General features: G+C 42.0%; 1 protein-coding gene across 5 annotated transcripts in view; it reads right to left on the bottom strand.

The window, feature by feature from the left end:
- setd5 (SET domain containing 5) overlaps positions 1-24,368 on the bottom strand; it is an 81,994-nt gene that overhangs the window by 41,178 nt on the left and 16,448 nt on the right. For all 5 annotated transcript variants that reach the window (XM_028447726.1, XM_028447729.1, XM_028447727.1 and 2 more), the window contains one exon: positions 508-783. In XM_028447726.1, coding sequence (XP_028303527.1) covers positions 508-578 — 71 coding nt within the window. In that variant the 5' untranslated portion in view covers positions 579-783. The remainder of the gene's footprint in view (positions 1-507; positions 784-24,368) is intronic.

Raw genomic sequence — 24,368 nt, 5'->3', positions numbered from 1 at the left:
TCTTTTGGCTGTAAATGGAGGCTAACTCGTTTCAGTTGCTCACAGCAATGGTGCCGGGTCGGGAAATGCCCGTATGTTAGGGGAACTATATATATCTAAGCCTGTGGTCACGTGACTGCCGTAAAGTGAAACGTTCTCCAGGCATTCTCCAGGTCACATGACCTGGTGAAAGATGGTCCGTCTCCTCCAAACTTACATAGTCAGTATTTCAAGAGGGAAGCCCCGCTTTGAGCATTGATACTGTCAAGCACTGTATATTGGCCTGAGGAATCATTTAAAATAACTCATATGGGTGAACTCTTTAAGTCAAAAGTCGATGTGTGCCTTTAAGCAATATTATTAATTTGCACAGTATTTAGGTTTTCGGCCTTGGTTTTCTCAATTTTGACTAATAATATCCTTTTAGGTGCTTCCCTGAATGAAAAAAACATTTCCAAAAGCAAAATACTTAAACACAATGAAGGCAACAAATTACACTAGAATAATCTGGCTATACAAGCTACTTACTCGGATCCAGCAGCCATATCTGAGTAGGAGGTTTCAGGTGTGTTCACTCCAAGAGCAATTATTATGCTCATGACGTCATACACAAAGAAGCTGGGGAAAGGGGGAAGAAGGGGAAGAGGAGTGTGTGGGGGGGGGGAGGGGGAGGGGGGGGGGGGGCAATGTGGGATCAGGGGAGTACAAGAAGTGGTGAGGGTTCGCAGGTTCCTGTCCGCAGAATCAATCCACTCGAAAGGTGGGATGGCACTGAGCCGCAGCCCACGGCTCAGTCATGGAGATCTAAAAAGTGTAAATAGAAGTGGTCAACAGCAACATTTATACAGTACAGTATTTAATAAATATATCAAGGTGAAATTAAAAAAATATATATATTGGAAAAACAGAAACGGATATATATACACATTTGTTTATTATACAAAGTAATGACAAATAAACAAAAATATTTAAAGAAATATAATTGCATAGTTATTCACCCCCTAGAAGTCAGTATTTAGTAGATGCACCTTTGTCTTATTGAAAAAAAATAATCTCCCAAGATATACAGTGGGGCAAAAATTTATTTAGTCACCCACCAATTGTGCAAGTACTCCCACTTAAAAAGATGAGAGAGGCCTGTAATTTTCATCATTGGTATACCTCAACTATGAGAAACAAGATGAGAAAAAAAAAATCCAGAAAATCACATTGAAGGATTTTTAATGAATTAATTGGTAAATCCCTTGGTAAAATAGGTATTTGGTCACCTACAAACAAGCAAGATTTTTGGCTCTCACAGACCTGTAACTTCTTCTTTAAGAGGTTCCTCTGTCCTCTACTCGTTACCTGTATTAATTGCGCCTGTTTGAACTCGTTATCCGTATAAAAGACACCTGTTCACAACCTTAAACAGTCACACTCCAAACTCCACAATGGCCAAGACCAAAGAGCAGTCTAACGACAGCAGAAACAAAATTGTGGACTGAATCTGCAATAGGTAAGCAGCTTGGTATGCAGAAATCAACTGTGGGAGCAATTATTAGAAAATGGAAGACATACAAGACCACTGATAATCTCCCTTGATCTGGGGCTCCACGCAAGATCTCGCCCTGTGGGGTCAAAATGATCACAAGAACGGAGAGCAAAAATCCCAGAACCACTCGGGAGGACCTAGTGAATGACCTGCAGAGAGCTGCGATGAAAGTAACAAAGGCTACCATCAGTAACACACTACAGTGCCAGACGTGTTCCCCTGCTTAAGGCAGTACATGTCCGGGCCTGTCTGAAATTTGCTTGAGAGCATTTGGATGATCCAGAAGAGGATTGGGTGAATGTCATATGGTCAGATGAAACCAAAATAGAACTTTTTGGTAAAAACTCAACTCATCGTGTTTGGAGGCGAAATAACACCATACCTACTGTAATGCATGGGGATGGTAACATCATGCTTTGGGGCTGTTTCTCTGCAAAGGGACCAGGACGACTGTTCTGTGTAAAGGAAATAATGAATGGGGCCATGTATCGTGAGATTTTGAGTGAAAACCTCCTTCCATCAGCAAGGGCATTGAAGATGAAACGTGGCTGGGTCTTTCAGCACGACAATGATCCCAAACACACCGGACGCTCAACAAAGGTGTGGCTTTGTAAGAAGCACTTCAAGGTCCTGGAGTGGCCTAGCCAGTCTCCAGATCGCAACCCCATAGAAAATATTTGGAGGGAGTTTAAAGTCCGTGTTGCCCAGCACCAGCCCCAAAACATCACTGTTCTAGAGGAGATCTGCATGGAGGAATTGGCCAAAATACCAGCAACAGTGTGTGAAGACTTACAGAAAACGTTTGACCTCTGTCATTGCCAACAAAGGGTACATTACAAAGTATTGAGATGAACTTTTGTTATTGACCAAATACATATTTTCCACCATAATTTGCAAATAAATTCATTAAAAATCCTACAATGTGAAGTTATGATGAAAGTTACAGGCCTCTCAAATTTTTTAGGTGGGAACTTGCACAATTGGTGGCTGACTGAAATCTTTTTTTGCCCCACTGTAGTTTTCTTGAAGACAGAATAAGATTTCCCCCCAGGATGTCAGTATATTTTGCAGCATTCATTTTCCCCCTTTACCTTTAAAAGCCTTCCAGGGACAATGGCTAAGGGAAATCCCCACAGCATACCTCACAGTGGGGATGGTGTGTTTTTGGTGATGTGCAGTGTTTGGTTTCAGCCAAACATAAGATCTTGTCTGATGGCAAAAAAGTACATTTTTGTACTCATCAGACCGAAGACCCTTCTTCCATTTGGCCATGGGGTCATACACAATCTTTTTGGTGAATCTATTATGAGTTTTCTTCATCACTGGCTTCCTCATTGCCACTCTCCCAAAAAGCTTTGATCGGTGAAAACCCGGGGCAACATTCGCTATGGGCCTGCAGTTACGCGCCTCTCTCCTGCTTGTTTTCTCCAGTCAAGGTTCCTGACACGCTCACCGCACGTAAATCCACCAAAAGTGCATAATCTGTCAATGAAGGCGGTCTGAAGCAAAGGAGGAAGACTGGGCCATGATCATGATGTAATCTTTTTGGGCAGTCTAGACATCACGAAACATGGATTTTTCCCAACGCTTGTAAATGTCATGAAAATCTGTGAAAATGACAACTCACACTTAATTTGATATGCCTTCATTGATAAAAAATGTAACAGGTTGATTTCATCAGATAACTGCAGGGTGAAGATAGGCCCTATTCTTCTGTCCGGACCACGGTTAAAATCACTTTTTTCCCCCTCATACTAATGACAGATTAATGTGTGTTTGTCTGGAAAGCCTGATTTTTAGGGATGTAACGATTCACTCAACTCCCGATACGATTCGATTCACGATACTGGGTTCACGATACGATTCTCTCACGATTTATTTTACAAAATGGGAATGTAGACAATTTTTTTTTTGGGAAAAAACTAGAAAATACTGTATTATTTTCCTTTTATATTTCATTGTCAAAAGAATCCCTTGATAAACTATTCAAAACAATGCAATTTAACTAAAAATAATTCTTGAATTAAATAAATAAAGGAATAATAGAAATGAAAATGAAGCCTATTAATTTAAATTCTGGTTCTATAATAAACAATGCAAAACTGCATAATAGTTCTTTTTCTTTTTAAAAGTGCAACTGAAAATGTATTTTGTGCCTTAACAATTGGACTTTAAAAAAAAAAAAACCGTGATTACACTGATTTACGTCAGATTTTTTTGGACCAGCAGAGGGCGCTGGTAACACAGTGGTCGGTTGGCATGCAGAAATTCTTGCAGTGAAGAAGAGAAGCTATGCTAGCAGACAGAGCTAATAGAAAAACGTGACTTTTACAGATATTAAAGTAATATTACAGATATTCTTTCGGTGCTAAAGGGGCAATGAATCATTTATTAACATATTTAAGAGTAGAAGGCGGCCAGAAAGAAAGTATTAGCAGACTCCGCCCGCCGCCTACACTTGTACACTTGCCCTCTGCTGGTTAAAAAAAGTACTGCGATTCAATTTTCAGAAAATCGATATCAACCGTGATACCTATGAATCGATTTTTAACTGCCTTACGATTAATCGTTACATCCCTACTGATTTTATTAACTTCTTACATTCCTGCATTCAGAATTTATCAGCGCGCATTAGTCATCATTATCTGCTATCAGTGTTTCACTTATTTACTTTTGTAGTGTGATCAAACTGTGGCTTTACATTATGCACAGTGTTATGACTGTCAGAGTTTCATTGTAACAAGTGAAATGTCACATTTTGTCCCGTCTACAACTGATAAATGTGAACATAATAGAAATGCTAACGGTCAATCTTTTGCCGTGCTTGTAACCACATTAGGTCAAAGGTCAAGAGGGATATACTCGCCAAGGCTGATGGTGTAGGAAGCGAGTCTGGCAGAGATTTTGATTATTTTTGCCATTGGAGCGTTAATTCCTTAAAACATTTTTTGCCCAAATGTGGCATCAGCCTCCAGGGCAGAAAGACCGAGTTAGCTGTTAAAGCTAATGCTGCACACGAGCAAAATGTTCCGGTTTTCCCTGACGTTTCAACAGTAACCCAGGTTATAGTAAAATTTTGTAAACACGAATCGGCTGATCAGTGCTGTTTCACTAAATCATAATCAGAAAATACTTTATTAAACACCGAGGGGTTTAATAAAGTATAAGTATAGTATAAACAGCAAAGAGCGGTGTATTAAAAAAACAACACTAATGTTGATAATTATACATGCAGAAAAAAGGAGCAAGACTACACAAAGAAAATGTGCAAATGAAATGACCTCTCCATCGTGCCTTTTCTTCGAATTTGTAAATTTAAATAATACAATAACTTAACAAAAAATAATCATATGGACCTGGTAAAGAATGATATGCCTCATAAATGTACATTTTCAAAGTGAGAACTGTAATACCTGCCTGGTCCACATTGCTGGTGTCATAATAGCTAGTTTATATACAGTGGGGCGAAAAAGTATTTAGTCAGCCACCAACTGTTTAAGTACTCCCACTTCAAAAGATGAGAGAGGTCTGTAATTTCCATGGTAAATGGTAAATGGACTTGATTTATATAGCGCTTTATTCCAACACTGAAGCAGTCTCAAAGCGCTTTGAAATGAGAAAAAAATCCAGAAAATCAGAAAGGTACGATGTGCACCGAGTACATGACACCAAGGAATGTTCATTAGGTGTACCTGCCATCCTGGCCGCTTCAAACATCGTCTAAACTGCCAAAACAACTACGCAACTCATCACTCACTCAAAATATGGAGTCAACCAGTTCCCGCTGAACTTTTTGTGTCGTGAAACTCCACCCGTTTCTCGTGAAGCTATGCAAATTGGGACGGAGGGGCACAACCTTCTTCAGCTTCACCTGCTCAGAGTATTTGAACAACATCTCATCAGTGCTACATAAGAGCCGTGGAAAAAGTTGGCTGTTGGTATAGATCACTGATGCCAGGGATTGTAGTGTGGTGACCCACAAGTAGACTGAAGAGACATTCACCAAAGGTCTGTACCTTTAAGGGAGAGATATAACGGTGCTGAGTTTGCATTCACATATGAAGTGGAGAGTAAAGTGATTCAACGCATCTCCGTCTCTTGTCTTCTCACTTACCTCACTCCACAATTGGTGACCCCTGGCGCAAGTTGAATACGGCTGGATTACTGTATGTCACACGACGACGGTGGTAGATGTACTGTTGCGGCCGTCTTTGCTAGCGGCGCGGCTAATGTCGGTGCCATCTACACTGCCACCATTAAGCTGCCAGACTTTTGGCAGCACAATCCACGGATGTGGTTTCAACACATCAAAGCACAGTTCCAGCTGAAAGGAATAACACAAGATGTTACGAGGTAGTTCCACACTGTAGCAGCCTTGGATGCCTCGATGACGGCCAGGGCATTGGCGATGTTAGAGGCTCCTCCTGCTACCGGCAAGAATGACATGCTCAAATCTTTATTGAGCCTTTTTGAACTGTCGAAGCTGGTGAAAGCCGAACACCTGCTATACCTAAATGGCCTTAGCAACAGCAAGCCGTCCGAGTTAATTGAGTGGATACCGGCTGTACTGGGTGCGGCATATCCCTCATTCCTCTTGACCCACATTTTCCTGCGGCAGCTTCCTGCACCCGTACACACCGCACTGGCCTGTTCCTCCAGAGACCACCGGGCGCTGGCTGTAGAGGTAGACAGGGTTTTCCTCGCCAATCAGCAGCAGTTTGTAAATGCGCTGTTGCCCCCACAGAAGGCATCTGCCCTGTTTTTTACCCCTATAAGACGACCCAGACACTGCAGCTGCTGTGACGGCCCGCCAACAGAGCAAAGATAAGTGGTCAAGGCCAAGCATTGTTGACAGCCTTGCAGTTTTGGGGCCCAGAAAAAAGCCAGGGGTGGCGCTCATTAGCAGCTATGGGCGCTGGTCTTGTTCGGCCAGCAGCTGCCGGTCGATTTTGGGGCTCAGTGCAGCATCCTGCTGACAAAGCCTGTGACCACCATGGCCAGCGGGCATGGCCCCCCAATGGACGCCGCCAATGGCACGCCAATTTATATCTATGGCACGTGGAAGTGTGTTTCGGCAAGCAGCTTTTTGGTTGGGACTTCGTCGTGGCCAATGTGTCTTCGCTGCTCCTGGGGGCGGCTTTCCTCTGCACTTACAGACTATTTGTGGCGCAGTGGTTAATCACTGTCCCTTGAACCCTAACTGCTCCCCAGGTGCCGCAAATGGCAGCCGACTGCTCCTCAGGGATGGGTTAAAATGCAGATGACAAAATTTATATATGTAACAACATATATGACCAATAAAGGCGAAAGACCCTGATTCGATTCGATTCAACTCAATTCAATTAATTAACTGCCGCCTGATTGACACCTTCTCTTTTGTTTCATACTCCTGTGCGCTGGAAGGGGTTGGGGCACTTTGTCTGCCGAACACGCCTGCTTGCTGAGTTCCCTGATATCACCACGCCCTCGTTTTCATTGGCGGTGGCTAAGCATGACGTGGAGCACTACATCACCATGGAGGGCCCCCCAGTCTACACTTGAGCTCGGCGCCTCGACTCTACCAAACTCGCAGGCACCAGGGAGGAGTTCTCCACCATGGAGCACCTCGGCATTGTGCCCAACTCCAAAAGCCCAACACAATTTACATATGTACATAAAGAAAAAAAATACTTGGGGTACTCAAAAATGTCCAAAGTTTCCACTTCTCTTTTGTCTTATACTCCATGTAAAGATGTCTTATATTAGTCTATTTTCTTTTTAAAGTGGTGCAATTTTTGTGGCTTTATACTCCAATTACATTTATGTATACTAGTACAGTGCCCGTCGGAAGTATGTATTCAAATAAGGGGAGCTTAAGTAGAGTTGTCAATTATGGGCATAATAATAATGACATACCCTGTAGCATTATAAAGAGGTATATTTGCAGGTGCAAAGTAAAATAGCATGTGCAATTTCCCTGGTTTAATTCTATGAGACATGCGCTAGATAAATGTGTTTTTTTTTTTACTCATTTTTTTTTTGCTTGGTGTATTTTTCTGTAATGTATGATTTTTGGAATCATTGTGTGTATTTTTGTATCTTTCTGTTGTCCTGTTGTGCATTTTTTGTATAATTATTGTTTTTTGTTGCCATTGTAGTGTGATTCTGGGGTTATTTTGAGTATTTTAGGTTTTTTGGTTTGGTGTAGTTTTGTGCATTTCTGTTGTCATTTTAGTGTATTTTTTGTGTAACTATTTAGTTTAGTGTATTTTGTCATTTTCATATCTTTTGTCATCGTTTGGTGTTTTTTTTCTGTAAATTATGTTTTTTGGAGTCATTTTCTGTGTTTTTGGAGGCTTTTGTATATTTTTGTGCATTTCTGTTGTTTTGTGTACTTCCTGTATATAATTGTTTAATTTTTTGTTTTTATGTCATTTGTGCATTTTTTGTATAGTTATTGTTTTTTGCTGCCTTTGTAGTGTGATTCTGGAGTCATTTTGTATCTTTTTTTAGTGTAGTTTTTTTACATTTCTGTTGTCTTTTGTGTGTTTTTTGTATAAATATTTAGTTTTGAGTAATTTGAGTCATTTTCATAATTTTGTTGAGGTTTGGTGTGTGTGTGTATTCTAAACTAATGCACACCAGTCCATCCACGTGTACTTGCCTATAGTGGCAGGTGTGACTTGAGTGAAGCTGCAGTAATCAGGTGATCTTCACTATGTAGCACTGTCTACGTACCTTGTAAACACTTAGATCTGACTCAGAGCGTAACACTACAGTTACTACCACGCTATGAACGGGTGTCGTGACACAGACTGTAACCGGACAAAATGGTGGTCTACAGTGGTATACAATCACACTCACACACCTGCACGCATGTCAATTAGACGGTGATCGACAGTGAAGTGCACCTGATCGGCGTGTGTGAGACTCTCTACCTGGGACTCTAATCTCCTCCGTTGGTTCTCTCTCACACACGCATGGTGGAGAAATGTGCAGCTTTCAACACAGCAGCCATTGCCGTTAATAACTTCCGGGTGAGGTCTGTCCGGTCTAAATAGCGAACGGTCAAACTAACATGAAAATAAACGTTTTGAAACGTCATCACCAAATAAGGAACAGTAAAAACGTATGTTTCCTCAAAAGAGAAGCCCACAGGAGCTCTGGCCCACACCGGAAGTGAGCTGTGTAGTGAAATAGATATAGATGGTGCGCTAGCGCCCCCTCATATTCTGAGGTCAAAAGCTGAATCGGTTTCACTTCTGGGCCGTAAGGAGCCTGGACCGGACAATATGATATGCGTAATACGTAACTGCAGGTGCGTAAAATTTTTCATCCTTTGCATTCGCAGAACGCTGTGTCTCAATGCTATTGAGCTACATCATCTATAGCATAGGTGGGCAAACTACGGCCCGCGGGCCACATCCGGCCCGTTGGTTTTTTTAATCCGGCCCGCCGAAGCCAAAATAAACAATTAAAACACAAAATGAATCGTCTTGCTCAATCATTTATCTCAACGCCCGTGGGAAAAAAAGGTTCTCCCGTTCTCCGCTTACACCCGCCCTTTTCCAGACTTCCAGCCAATCAACACGCAGAACACGTAAACAAAGACGAACATTGGCAGAGAAAGCTGCACACATAACAATGATGCCTTCACGGCCATGGGAAACCACAACACTCGTTGAATAAACTACACTGGGTCTCAGTCCGTTACAATATCATAATTATGACTGCATTCCTTTGACTTAGTCCTGTGATGCCTGACATCCTACTCGGTATGGACAGAAAATGTAAGATGAGGAAGAAAGCAGAGTTAGATTGGTCACCGCCATAACACACCCCAGGTGGAGATTGACGGAGCAAAACCGCGGCGCTGACACAGCGATACACATCTACAACAATGAGTGGCCTAAAGAAAGGAAGAGTCGACAGTGAGTGCTGAGTGTTTAATAATGAATGAACAAGTAAATACTTTTCACTGAAGTCCAGTCAAAGGCTGTTTGCCTTATTATTGGCAAAGAAACTGTTGCGTTTTAAAGGAATACAACATCCACTGTCACTTTTCCTCCAAACATGCTGCTAATTATGCTAATAACCATTATTGACAAATTATGTTGGAGGGAGTTTTTATGCAAATACTTTTTATTTAACTGAGCTACTTTTACACACACACTATATATATATATATATATATATATATATATATATATGTTGTGTGTGTGTTATGTGAACTTTCAAGTCCCACCTGTGCCCATTGCCCCCAAACAATCCTGACAAATAACACATGTTAAAATGTGTTGAACCAACAGGGAACAAGTAATATAATATTTCATAATAAATCAAAAACTAAATTAAACTCATTATCTGAATTAAAAAAAAAAAAAAACAAATGTAAAAAGTGCAGTAGAAAACCAAAAAAAAAAGAAAAAAATTCAGTACAAGTATGAAATGAACTAACAGGGAATAAGTATCATCATGTTTCATAATGCAAGTATATTTCATAAATAAATCAAAACTGAAAAACGAAATGATATGATTTACCTGCATAAAAAACAAATGTAAAAGTACAGCAGTCCAAATATTCAGGAAACAACAACACTTTGTTTGCAATATGTGCCAAAAAGCTAAAGAAAACAAAAAAGTAAATAAATGTTTTAAATCAGATAATAAAAGTTTGTTTCTGTTTCTGCTCCACTTCACATGCGTAAATCATTGTTTGCATTTTAGTTCCACGTTACATTTTGATCCCAGTCACATATCTAATGCAGTCTTTTTTGAATGTTCTTTTAATTTCTGATACATTTTAGGATTCCAAATTTGCCTAGTAATGATCTTTATTTGAGTGGATTATTGATAATGTTGTGATCGTGAGATAAAACCATCAACTAACCGGGCCAAACGGGTCATCCCTGCGTGTGGGGGGAGGGGGAGGAGGGGGTGTGTGGAGGTGGGTACCAAATACCCCCAGCCTGTGAGCCAGATAGCAAAATAATAGGTGACATGTAGGAGGTAGCAGCACACCTTTGGATCCATGCTCTTCAGAGCTCAGAAGGAGAGAGGAAAGGAGTTTACGAAACAGAAAATGGCGCTACATACAGAGCTGACGTTCCCAGTAGCGCACACTCCGACCAGACTATGTGTGGAACTCATGGATGATGTGGCGATTGTGTGATAAAACCATAAAAAACGGCACAAGCAGTGACATTCTGCATCTCTGAGAGGAAGAGGAAGTTATGTGTGTGCAGACTGACGGGAGAGAAAGTTGGAGGAACACCAAAATACAGTAAGAAATCAATTCAACTCTAACCCAGATAGATAAATAATAATAATTTTGCCATCAAAAGCCCGGTCTGTGGTTTTTTTTTGTTTTGTTTTATATAAGGAAACGATGTTCAGATGTTAGAGTTGTCATTAAAGCAAAAAAAAAAAAAAAAAGCTTTAAAGTCACTGACAGGGTTTTTTTTTTACAAAAAGGCTTTTTTCTCAGCTTTTTGCTCTGAAACTGAAGATTTGTGTAAAACTTGCTCTATTCAACAGCTGATTACAAAAGAATGAAACGAGCCAGAAACAAATGTTTTTTTTTTTTTTTTGATGAAAGTATCTTTCAGAATCTGGTGTCAGATTTCAGATAGTCATAGTAGAAAATATTCTGTGGGTCTTTAAAATCAGTCAAAATGCTCAAAAACGGCTGGCACTGAGGGGGGGTAGAAAATCTGAGAATGGCTGGCACTGAATGAGTTAACCAATTGGTTACATATATAATGTGAACAGTGAGACAATAGGTCATGTATTTAAATGTTCATAATAAGGCTCTGAATGAAAATGAATGCATTACTGGTACATGAACCATAAAATGTGAATATAGTCAAAGAAACTGGTAGTATTAACACATGATCCATGTATCCTGAGTTGACGCACAGCAGTGTCTGTGTTCCTGTGACACACTGAGGTGTCTGTGCGTCTGTAACACACTGCAGTGTGGAAAGCCGTTTGACGTGCTCTGCGCTTCACCAACCTGCGGAGGAGGTAAGCGTGCTGCACTGCAGGCTGTGCGCTGTCCTCTGCTCACCATGAACCAGAGAGGGAAAGAGACAGAATAGGGGCAGGCTTGAAGCATCCACTGTTGAATCAATCCTTTTTCTGCACAAGAACGTGGAATATCCTTAAATTTGATACATGGATTATGTAAATGGATCTACTGTCTCACATGAGCACACTGCGCACCTCTGTGTGTTTGACGTACGCTGATCTGTTCTGTGACATTAACAGTTGTTTGTTAATAAAAGCAATGCTTACCATTAAAACAAGCATATGTCATTTGTGCGAGAAAAATAATAGGTTTTAACTGTCTGTTTCAGGTTGGGCTCTGATATAAATATGTGTCAGTCTAATTTTTGCTCTGTCGGGTTCATATGGTAAATGGCAAATGGACTTGATTTATGTAGCGCTTTATCACCACACTGAAGCATTCTCAAAGCGCTTTACATATCAGCTCATTCACCCAATCACTCACATTCACACACCAGTGGGACAGAACTGCCATGCAAGGTGCTAGTCGACCACTGGGAGCAACTTAGGGTTCAGTGTCTTGCCCAAGGACACTTCGACACATAGTCAGGTACTGGGATCGAACCCCCAACCTCTCGATCAGAAGACGACGCTCTACCACCTGAGCCACGGTTAGGGTTATATCATAAATGGTCTGTGTTTAAGAGCAAATCGGCACCACAAAAAGCCAAAACATGTCTCTTTTTCTTTCTTCTCATCCTCCTCTGCACCTACTCATTCATTCTCTGGCTCCACTGCACAAAAACTTTGAGACAAATGCACCCGTCAATGCAGATGCGGGTCTGATTGGAGCCACAAACCGTTCACACTGGAAGCTGATACAAGTCAAATTTTAAATGGTAATGTGAACGGACAAACGAAAAATCGGATCTGAGCAAGAAATCGAAATTGAGCATTAAGGCATGTAGTGTGAACGTAGCCTGACATTGCAGCACTTAGAGCTGAGTATATGAACGTGGTTGAGACCTCCCTATTTAAATGATCATTTTGCTCGTAGTGGTGCACAAAAGCACAAAATGACATTTAAAGAAGTAAAATCGAAGGCAAATGGACTTCTCTGTCTGCTGCACAAACATTGAATGATGTAGAAAACTAAATAAACAAATAAAAATGCTGTTTAATAAACTTTAAAACCTAATGTTATTTTTCCCTCATAATTGAATGTGACTGCTCTGTCAGTTTTTGTAACTTTGCTCTCTGGTCCATGGAAAACATCATCCAGCAGGTCTGATGCCCCTTACCATCAACGCGACACGAGACACGGTCAAAACATGTAAAGGAAGACACAGGAGCTAATTTTCTCATTCAGTGGCTGTTAATATCACCTATTGTTTTATTTTAATTATTTTCTTATATTAGAAAGGTTAACTGGAGCCTTTTTTTTTTTTATCTCTGCTGTGTATTCAACAACTGTCAACATTTACTGCAGCCATGATATCTGAGTGAATTTGCACCTGCTTGTGGGTCGCACTATTTTCAGCGCAGAAAACAGTCACCGCAAACAGTTCCAGATTTGATGAATTGCATTGCACTCTGCATTAATTTATTTGCAATTCCCCCTCCCATTGTTTTGTGCCCCTTATTAGATCTGCCTACTATACATATTCAGAGGGAAACGCGCTAAATGGATTGTGGGCGCATTGTGACTCACTGAACAAGCGCAGTCCTGATTCCCTGGTATGTGTACCCCTTAATTGCGCGTGGAGTGATGTGTGCACCTTTTGATACTCCTAAACCTTCGGTGAATCCACCCCCAAGTGTTTCACTGCTTTGTTTTTGGTGAAACGTTCTTGAACTTTAGAAAGCTTATGTCGCGTTAAGCTTCTTCTGTGCTTTCCTCTTTTACCACCATTCTTCTATACTGTTTACTTGCACAAAGTTGGTGCCGTCACACTGTCCCTAGCAGTCAATGTAAGGTACTGCAGCAAAAAGAAAGAAAAAGCGGGCTGGATTTTATTAATATATGAAATTAAATGACGCGTCGACGCTATAAAATCTGCGTTGACAAATTTTTGTAGTTAACATGATTGATTATGTTGACTAATCATTACTACTACTTACTAAACAGGAACCACACTTACACAGACACACAAAGACGCACACGCAACAATAACTACACGCACATAGCGCTGGACAATATGGCCTTTTTTAATATCTCAATATTTTCAAGCTACATCATTAGGGATGTAACGATTCACTCAACTCCCGATACGATTCGATTCACGATACTGGGTTCACGATACGATTTTCTCACGATTTATTTTACAAAAAGGGAATGTTGACAAATGATTGAAAAATATTCCTTTATTTTTTTGGGGAAAATACTATACTATTTTCTTTTTATTTTTCATTGTCAAAAGAATCCCTTGATAAACTATTCAAAATGATGCAATTTAACTAAAAATAAATCTTGAATGAAATAAATAAAGGAATAATACAAATGAAGAAGAAACCTATTAATTTAAATTCTGGTTCTATAGTAAACAATTCAAAACTGCATAATAGTTCTTATTCTTTTTAAAAGTGCAACTGAAAATGTATTTTGTGCCTTAACAATTGGACTTTTTAAAAAAACCAAACAAAAAAAAACAGTCATTTTACTGTATTTACGCAAGATATTTGTTTAGACCAGCAGAGGGCGCTGGTAACCCAGTGGTCGGTTGGCATGCAGTTATTCCACCAGTGAAGAAGAGAAGCTATGCTAGCAGACAGAGTTAATAGAAAAACGTGACTTTGACAGATATTCACGTAATATTACAGATATTCTTTCGGTGCTAAAGGAGTAAAGAATCATTTATGAGCATGTTTAACAGTAAATGGCGAACAGAAAGAAAATAGTAGCAGATTCCACCCGTCACGTCCGCTTCTGGGAGAATTAATATATTAAAAAAAGTACTGCGATTCAATTTTCAGAGCATCGATGTGAACCGTGGTACCTATGAATCGATTTTTAACTGCCTTACGATTAATCGTTACATCTCTATACATCATGATTTAATAAATATATCTTGATATTTTGTCCTTGCCTTAACTGAACCAGAATGGCAATACTCAATATATATATAGATGTTTTCTCTGTGATGTAACTGGGTTTTCCCCTAACTATTATAGCATAGCGTACCTGTTATTTTAAGGGTTTGCCTCTGAAAAAAGAAACAAACACCTTTATTAACAGAGGTGTAAAGAACAATATCAATATATAGAAAACAAATTATGTGCATTTGTGCACATTTTAAAAACAACTTCAATTAACCAAAGTGCTGTACAGGTTTTTTTTTTAATATTATAAGTAACTACAGGGCTCGAGACTGCGAGTAATGCAAATGTGCCGAGTATAAACACCAATGCTCTCCTTTGGAGTGTGCACAGTTCGCAAACGGAGACAGGCATAACGAGCCCTTCACTGAGTGCGCGCTCACATTGAGGGCAGCAGTAAAGGAAGAATGGTCCGAGCGCAGCAATAGAACGTACACGCTCAGCGTGGAGGGACCAGAACTGATGGACTATGATGACAGGCCAGATGGTCACCTGTGGTTCTCCCAGGGCAGGGTCTGCAACCTAAGGCTCTGGGGCCTAATGTGGCCCTTTGACTCTTTTGCAATGGCTCCTTAATGCTTAAAAGAAAAAGAAAACTATTGAAATAGAGTTAATTTTTTACAGAGGCTATTAATCATTAACTACAAATAAAATCAAGATATAACAATTTGTGAACCTAAAACAAATCACGTTGTGCAATGACTCGGCCAAGTTCCTACTTCACCTCCTGCAACATCTACAGACCATCAACTTTCCAGCACCTGTGGCTAAGCTTAAGTTTTAAATTCCTGGTAAGATAACTAAACCAACAAAAACGCTATTCTGGAAGAAAATAGAGATTTTAATTGTGTGGGAACTAGATATGTAACGATTAATCGTAAGGCAGTTAAAAATCGATTCATAGGTATCACGGTTGATATCGATTTTCTGAAAATTGAATCGCAGTACTTTTTTTAACCAGCAGAGGGCACTATCCACAAGTGTAGGCGGCGGGTGGAATCTGCTAATACTTTCTGTTAATAAATGATTCCTTACCCCTTTAGCACCAAAAGAATATCTGTAATATTACTTGAATATCTGTAAAAGTCACGTTTTTCTATTAGCTCTGTCTGCTAGCATAGCTTCTCATCTTCACTGCAAGATATCTGCATGCCAACCGACCACTGTGTTACCAGCGCCCTCTGCTGGTCCAAACAAATATGACGTAAATCAGTGCAATCATGGTTTTTTTTTTTTTTTTTTTTTTTAAAGTCCAATTGTTAAGGCACAAAATACATTTTCAGTTGCACTTTTAAAAAGAAAAAGAACTATTATGCAGTTTTGCATTGTTTATTATAGAACCAGAATTTAAATTAATAGGCTTCATTTTCATTTGTATTATTCCTTTATTTATTTCATTCAAGATTTATTTTTTAGTTAAATTGCATTGTTTTGTGTAGTTTATCAAGGAATTCTTTTGACAAAGAAAAATAAAAGGAAAATAGTACAGTATTTTCTAGTTTTTTTCCCGAAAAAAAAAATTTGTCTACAGTCCCAATTTGTAAAATAAATCGTGAGAGAATCGTATCGTGAACCCAGTATCGTGAATCAAATCGTATCGGGAGTTGAGTGAATCGTTACATCCCTAGTGGGAACAGATTCATTTCACCGCCAATGTGCCGGTTAAATATGCAAGCTTTATGTGTGGCAAGAAAATAGCAATTAGCATGTGTTGACCACATGATCATGCATTATCAAATTCAAGTTACTTTTTGTAGCCTTTCAAATACATTAACTAAAAAATATCTTCTTTATATGACATTGTGTTCATGTAAACTGAGATGTGAAAGAATTTGAAGACGTTAGATACTGTTTATTTCTTGATGTCAATTCAATTTTATTTTAAACTGTTTTTAGGTTTCATTTACATGATCAATTGAAATCAAATTAAATCAAACATTATTCTATATAATTTTAATTGTATAGAATTTAATACACTGTATTGTCTTCATTGAGAAGGTATTTTTTTCGGCTCCAGGAGGACTTTAATCCAGGTGAGATGAGGCAAAATGGCTCCTTGTACAGTAAAGGTTTCAGACCCCTGACCCAGGGGAAGAGGGTTAGGAGACCCCACTATAAGAGCTGGACCCTCTGATTTTAATTCCATGGGGTGAAGTAATGCAGATGCTAAATTGGTTATGCTACTGTTAAGTTAATTCAAGTTAAGCCTTTCTGCAAAAAAAAAAAAAAAAAAACAGAATACATGTAACCTGTTGGTATGCTTTGCTGTTATTTAAATTCTTCTTCTTTTAAAATTATATAAAATAAATGTTGGTGCAGCAGCAGCTGTGTGTTTGGGGACATGGCAGTGTGTCTAGTGTCCATGTCGGACCCTGAGTCACAGAACGAGGAAGTTTCCTCCTTTAGGATTTTCACTCGCACAGATGCGACCAGATGAAATTTTCACTCGCACACTTAAAAAAAGAGTTGCATATGCGACAAATTTGGTCACAGTCTCAAGCCCTGTTTTATTTAAATTAAGTCCATAAAATAAAAGAATAAATAACATATTGTTTGAAAGAATCCTTACAAGTTAAGAAATATCTAATTAATGAGCATTAATGAACATAGTTGATAATAAATTCAAGAGGTTTACTGTTCAGAATAAAATCTAGTATCAGCTAAGGCTGAATGATTAACCTTAATCGCATCGATATTAAGGTTTTCACTACTGTAACAACCTCAGACGCTGGGGTTTCTTTCTTCCGTCTTCATCATTTAGGTGATATATACTGCATGTTCACCAATCAAAAATGCTGAGAACCGCCTTCCTGGGCTGCTGGCCAATCAGAGATGGATACAGGACACAAGCTTGTAATGACATTGACACGACGAAAAAGAAAACACCCGCCGTGACATCAGCGGCAACACGCAACACAATAATTGATGTGAGAGTCGACGTTTGTAAATGAACAGTACATAACTCAAGCCTCTTGCTTTGTTAATGTCACCTATTGTAAATTATATCAATTAAAATTAAAGACGCAACACGCAAGTTAAAAGGAAAGTTTATTTTTTGTTGGAAAAGCACTTTCTGTTTTAGCATTTGGAATTTTGAGTTGAAGAAAAATGTGAGTGGCATAGTGTGTTACTTTAGGTTGTTTTTATTTTCATGTGAATGAAGAATTAAAAGATGCACTTTTTTCAGTAAGCTAGGCCTATATGTTTCCAACATAAATCTTGAATTCTGTTGGTTCAGGATATGAATGCCCGTCATATTCATATTCACTATATGTATTCATATAGTGGGAGCTTAAGTACAGTTGTCAATTATGGCCAAATGAGTATGGGTTTAAAAGTTGGATGTATTAAGAGGTGTACATACTCAGTACTCTATAGTGATTCTCAATTTCGATTCCTGTTCTTAACGATTCTCAATTCCGATTTGTGCAGGTCAACAGTTCACAAGAGCGTCATGATGTCAGTAGCTGCGATATGAGTAAACATGGCTGATAAAAAAGCAGTCCAAAGTATGTCTTCACCTTTAAAAAAGCAATACAGACCGAGCACTTGCAAAAAACACGACAGGTGTAAATGTGAGCTTCACTCCAGTATGTTGAAAATCATTTAATTTAGTCCCCTAAACCAGTGTTTCCCAACATTTTTTGTCTCATGTACCCCCCGAGGCCTCTCTTCATAGGAGGAGACTCCCTTCGTCACTCCAATTTAGCAACGTTTCAATAGCCATATATGAAAGACAAATATCAAAGGCAGTTCACGTCGCCCGGATTGGCGCTACCGGGGCCCCACCTTGGAGCCAGGCCCGGTGTTGGGGCTCGAGTGCGAGCGCCTGGTGGCCGGGGCTTTGCCCACGGGCCCCGGCCGGGCAGAGCCCGAAAGGACGACATGGGCCCGCCCTCCCGTAGGCCCACCACCCGCAGGAGGGATCATATGGGGCCGGTGCTGTGTGGATCGGGCAGTCGTCCAGGGCGGGGGCCTTGGCGATCTGATCCCCAGCTACAGAAGCTAGCGTTAGGGACGTGGAATGTCACCTCTCTGGCGGGGAAGGAGCCTAAACTTGTGTGCGAGGTGGAGAAGTTCGGACTAGATATAGTCGGTCTCACCTCGACACATAACAAGGGCTCTGGAACCAGCCTTCTCGACAGGTTCTCTGGAGTCGCCAATGGTGAGAGGCGCCGGGCCGGGGTGGCTATACCTCTTGCCCCCCGACTTAGTGCCTGTACGTTGGAGTTTACCCCGGTAGACGAGAGGGTAGCCTCCCTCCGCCTTCGGGTGAGGGGACGGATCATGACTGTTGTTTGTGCCTATGGGCCAAACAGCAGCTCGGAGTATCCACCCTTCTTGGATTCCTTAGAGGGAGTACTGGAGAGTGCTCCTTCTGGGGATTCCTTCGTTCTGCTGGGGGACTTCAACGCTCACGTTGGCAGCGACAGTGAGACCTGGAGGGGCGTGATTGGGAGGAACGGCCCCCCTGATCGGAACCCGAGCGGTGTTTTGTTGTTGGACTTCTGTGCTCGCCACAGATTGTCCATAACAAACACCATGTTCAAGCATAAGGGTGTCCATATGTGCACTTGGCACCAGGACACCCTAGGCCGCAGTTCGATGATCGACTTCGTAGTCGTGTCATCGGACTTGCGGCCGCATGTCTTGGACACTCGGGTAAAGAGAGGGGCGGAGCTGTCAACTGATCACCACCTGGTGGTGAGTTGGCTCCGATGGCGGGGGAGGATGCCGGTTAGACCCGGCAGACCCAAACGTATAGTGAGGGTCTGCTGGGAACGCCTGGCAGAGTCTCCCGTCAGAAGGAGCTTCAACTCCCACCTCCGGGAAAACTTCAACCATGTCTTGGAGGAGGCGGGGGACATTGAGTCCGAGTGGGCCATGTTCCGTGCCTCTGTTGCTGAGGCGGCTGATCGGTGCTGTGGCCGCAAGGTAGTCGGTGCCTGTCGTGGCGGCAATACCCGAACCCGTTGGTGGACACCGGGGGTGAGGGATGCCGTCAAGCTGAAGAAGGAGTCCTACCGGGCCTTTTTGGCCTGTGGGACTCCGGAGGCAGCAGACAGGTACCGACGGGCCAAGCGGAGTGCAGCCACGGCGGTCGCCGAGGCAAAAGCCCGGACATGGGAGGAGTTTGGTGAGGCCATGGAGAACGACTTCCGGACGGCTTCGAAGAGATTCTGGACCACTATCCGGCGTCTCAGGAGGGGGAAGCAGTGCACCGTCAACACTATGTATGGTGCGGATGGTGCGCTGCTGACCTCGACTCGAGACGTTGTGGATCGGTGGGGGGAATACTTCGAAGACCTCCTCAATCCCACCGACACGCCTTCCAATCAGGAAGCAGGGCCCAGGGACCCGAGAGTGGGATCTCCTATCTCTGGGGCTGAGGTTGCCGAGGTGGTTAAAAAGCTCCTCGGTGGCAGGGCTCCGGGGGTGGATGAGATCCGCCCGGAGTTCCTCAAGGCCCTGGATGTTGTGGGGCTGTCATGGCTGACACGACTCTGCAACATTGCGTGGACATCGGGGGCAGTGCCTCTGGATTGGCAGACCGGGGTGGTGGTCCCCCTTTTTAAGAAGGGGGACCGGAGGGTGTGTTCCAATTATAGAGGGATCACACTCCTCAGCCTCCCCGGTAAGGTCTATTCAGGGGTACTGGAGAGGAGGGTCCGCCGGATAGTTGAACCTCGGATTCAGGAGGAGCAATGTGGTTTTCGTCCTGGCCGTGGAACTGTGGACCAGCTCTACACCCTCAGCAGGGTCCTTGAGGGGTCATGGGAATTTGCCCAACCAGTCCACATGTGTTTTGTGGACTTGGAAAAGGCATTTGACCGTATCCCTCGGGGATTCCTGTGGGGGGTCCTCCGGGAGTATGGGGTATCGAACCTCCTGATAGGAGCTGTTCGTTCCCTGTATGACCGGAGTCAGAGTCTGGTCCGCATTGCCGGCAGTAAGTCGAAATCGTTTCCGGTGAGGGTTGGACTCCGCCAGGGCTGCCCTTTGTCACCGATTCTGTTCATAACTTTTATGGACAGAATTTCTAGGCGCAGTCAGGGCATTGAGGGGGTCCGGTTCGGGGGCCTCAGTATTGCATCACTGCTTTTTGCAGATGATGTGACCTTCAACTCTCACTGGATCGGTTCGCAGCCGAGTGTGAAGCGGCCGGAATGAGAATCAGCACCTCCAAATCCGAGTCCATGGTTCTCGACCGGAAAAAGGTGGAGTGCCTTCTCCGGGTTGGAGATGAGGTTCTGCCCCAGGTGGAGGAGTTCAAGTACCTCGGGGTCTTGTTCACGAGTGAGGGAAGGATGGAGCGAGAGATCGACAGGCAGATTGGTGCGGCGTCTGCAGTGATGCAGAGTCTGCACCAGTCCGTCATTGTAAACGTACCCCATACAATGTGTTCAAGTACCCCTGGTTGGGAACCACTGCCCTAAACAGCAAACTGTGTAGACTAAAAGAGAGTTCGATATCAAGATGCTAAGGCAGGTGACACTGGTTTTGGTTTTAGGTGCAAATACAGCACCGAAACAGCTAACTGTTTCCTGCTAGAGAAGACCAAAGGGCCTCTAGACAAAGGGCAAGTAGTCGGTGCAGTATTTCTAGACCTAAAAAAAGCCTTTGACACTGTGGATCACAGCGTTCTGTTTAACAAACTCCAGCTCTTTAAAATGTCACCAAGCTCTTTAGCATGGTTAAAATCATATTTGGAGGGAAGACAGCAGTGCGTTAAGGTTATTGGGGTGATGTCAGCTCTCTTCCCTAACAACATGGGGGTTCCTCAAGGATCAGTACTGGGGCCATTGTTGTTCACAATGTACATCAATGACCTCCCTGATAGCTGCCAAGGTGTCAACTGCCAGCTGTACGCAGATGATACAGTAATCCATCTGTCTGCTAAAACTCCAGCTCTGGCAGCGCAGCAGTTGACACTGGCCCTAGTAAACATCTCTAAATGGCTCGAGCTGTCTCACCTAACCTTAAATGTGAAGAAAACCATTGCTGTCTGTTTCTCAATTAAAACAAGACCCTCTAACAGCACCTTTGAAGTCAGCATAAACAATGAAATCATACAAGTAGTAAAAGAGACCAAATATCTTGGAATTATTATTGATAACAACCTTAAATTTCAAAGTCAAGTCAAAAATGTGTGTAAAAAGGTCAAATCCAACTTGAACTGTTTTCGCTTCATCAGGAGGGATCTGTCCCATCAGGCCGCCCTGCTATGCAATGATTTTTTCACATCTGTCCTACTGCATCACATCCTGGTCACAAACCTCCCCGTCCACACTCAAGCCAGTTGTTTCATTGTACAAACAGGCAGTCAAGGTATTTGATAGAAAACCTATGAGATGGCATCACTGTGACATCATTCATAGACATAATCTTTTTACTTTCGAAAACTTTATAAATTTTAGTACTCTGAAATTGGTCTTTAAATGTTTGAACAGTCATGTGTCGCCGCTGTTCTCAGCTCTCATTGTTCGGCGTCAGGACTCCCGTAGACCCAACACCAGAGCCTCGGTCAGTGGGGACTGTGTTCTCCCAAAATTTACAAAATCTTTTGGACAGTCCAGTTTCTCTTTTAATGGATCCAGCCTGTGGAACTCTCTGCCCACTGATTTAAAACTGTGGACTGACATGAACAGGTTTTACGGAGGTCTGAAACAATGGCTGAAGTCAAGTCAAAGCTGCTCACATGGTAACGCTTTATGAAATGTATCCTGATGTGTATTGTTTACCTTTTAAATAGTGTAATGTGTATTGTATTGCATTGTGTATTGTGAAATGTGTTGCCTCCTATGGACAGGTGTTGCAAATTAGCAGTTTTGCTATAACACTGAAAACGATGTATCTGGTTTGTCCAATGCAGTTGTTATGTCCATATCAAATAAACAAAACTGGAACTACCTGTGTGATGGGCAATATGGACCAAAATTCATATCTTGATATTTGTTCTCAAAATGGTAATATACAATATATGTCTCAATAAAGTCTTAAAAGAAAGACAAATCTGATTTAAATTTTCTGATGCAAAATGCCACACAGATTTATATTTTAAGAAACGGATGCACAAAATGTTCCATTTTTGACTTTTTCTCCTGTAAGGGACAGCTAAGGCCCTATAAAATCCATTTTAGGTTTTCCAAATTCCAACTAGTGGGCTGAGCTCACCAACAGAGAGAGGTCATTTAGGCTAGAGAGGGACCGGAGAGGGTCCCATTCCTCTTTCAAACACTCCCTCTATGTCTGCTTCTTCCCTTGTGTGTTTGCTCCTGTACTCCTTCTGGCTTTTGTCTTGCAGGTCCGTGGGATCCCCAGTGTGGAGTTACAGAGACTCAGCGGCTCTGTCTCCACCCTTTCCTCTGCACACACCCAACACAGCATAATGTGGATGGCTGTTCATCATAGGAATGGGATCCACACAAGGTTCCTGCTGCTTAACAGAAGGTTTTCCTTGCCGCCATGATGAATTCATGTTGGGTGTGGGATACATATGTATGTGTATATACGTATATATGCATATGTGTGTATCCATAAAATGAAGAGTCCGTCCGTAAGACTACTCTACTGTAAAGTGCCTTGAGATACCATTGGTTATGATTTGGCGCTATACAAATAAAGATTGATTGATTGATTGATTGAACAGTGACTGACCGCATGTGGGGCGTGCTTATCGGACACGATTCCACACCAAAGAGGAGGACCTCATCACAATCAGCATCAAGGGGCCAGAACTGATGGACTATGATGCCAGGCCAGATGTTCAGCTGTGGGTCTCCCAGGGCAGGGGTCTGCAACCTGCGGCTCTGGGGCCAAATGTAGCTCTTTGTCTCTTTTGCAATGGCTCCTATAGCTTAAAAAAACTATTGAAATAAATAGTTTTTTTTTTTCAGAAGCTATTAAAGATTAAAAAAGTGTGTGACCAAATTCTGTGCTGGTGCAACCAACTGATGCAGTAACAGAATATATTCAGCCGATTATTGCAAAAAAAAGCCACATTTGGCCTTCGGTGGAGTGAGTTGAAAGCAAGGCCGAATAGTAGCGTGTGACGCAATGACACAATCAAACGGCGTGCAGTGAAGCGGTGAAGAGGACAATAATTCATTTGTTGTGGAAATAGTTGCACAACACCCATGGTACCCCGTGGTGTCAAATTGTAATGGTTCCTACTATACTAGAAATTCTACATGACGGTATCGTGGATTACTATACTACCAGTGCCAGTTTCCACTGCATAGCTGCAGCTTCTACACTCCTCCCGGCTTCTCACTGCACAGTCTAAGCTCATTGCATACTACTCACTTGAAAACAAACCAACATGGCAACTGCTGCAATCGAACTACACAGCTGCTGAATGATTGGCTGTTTGCCTGTTACTGGTGACATCCGGGGATATGATTGGCTGTTTGTGTGTTTCCACCCTGGCATGAACGAAGTGAAGACAGCTCCGCTTCAATAGAAACTCGCTTCAAAACAAACAAACAAGCAAAAGTTCTGTCTAGCCCGGATGCTGCACGACTTACAGTCACAAACACGAGACAACACACTCGCCATGGCAAAAGCATCGGACCTGAGCGGCGAGTCTGCCACGACGTCGTCGTCAGTGGCATCACTAATTTTCCTCAATAATCCAAACTCCAAATGTCCCATTTGGAACTATTTTGGCTTTAAACGAGGCAGAGACTGTAAAGCAATAGGTGATGGTCTTCCACTGTGCAAGCACTGCCACCAAGTTATACGTAGGAGCCAAAGGAGGGAACACATCCAA

Source organism: Gouania willdenowi, chromosome 5 (genome assembly GCF_900634775.1).
Source record: "Gouania willdenowi chromosome 5, fGouWil2.1, whole genome shotgun sequence".
Taxonomy (NCBI): Eukaryota; Metazoa; Chordata; class Actinopteri; order Blenniiformes; family Gobiesocidae; genus Gouania; species Gouania willdenowi.
The sequence above is the reverse complement of the archived record's forward strand: the minus strand, read 5'-3'. Positions and strand labels throughout refer to the sequence as shown.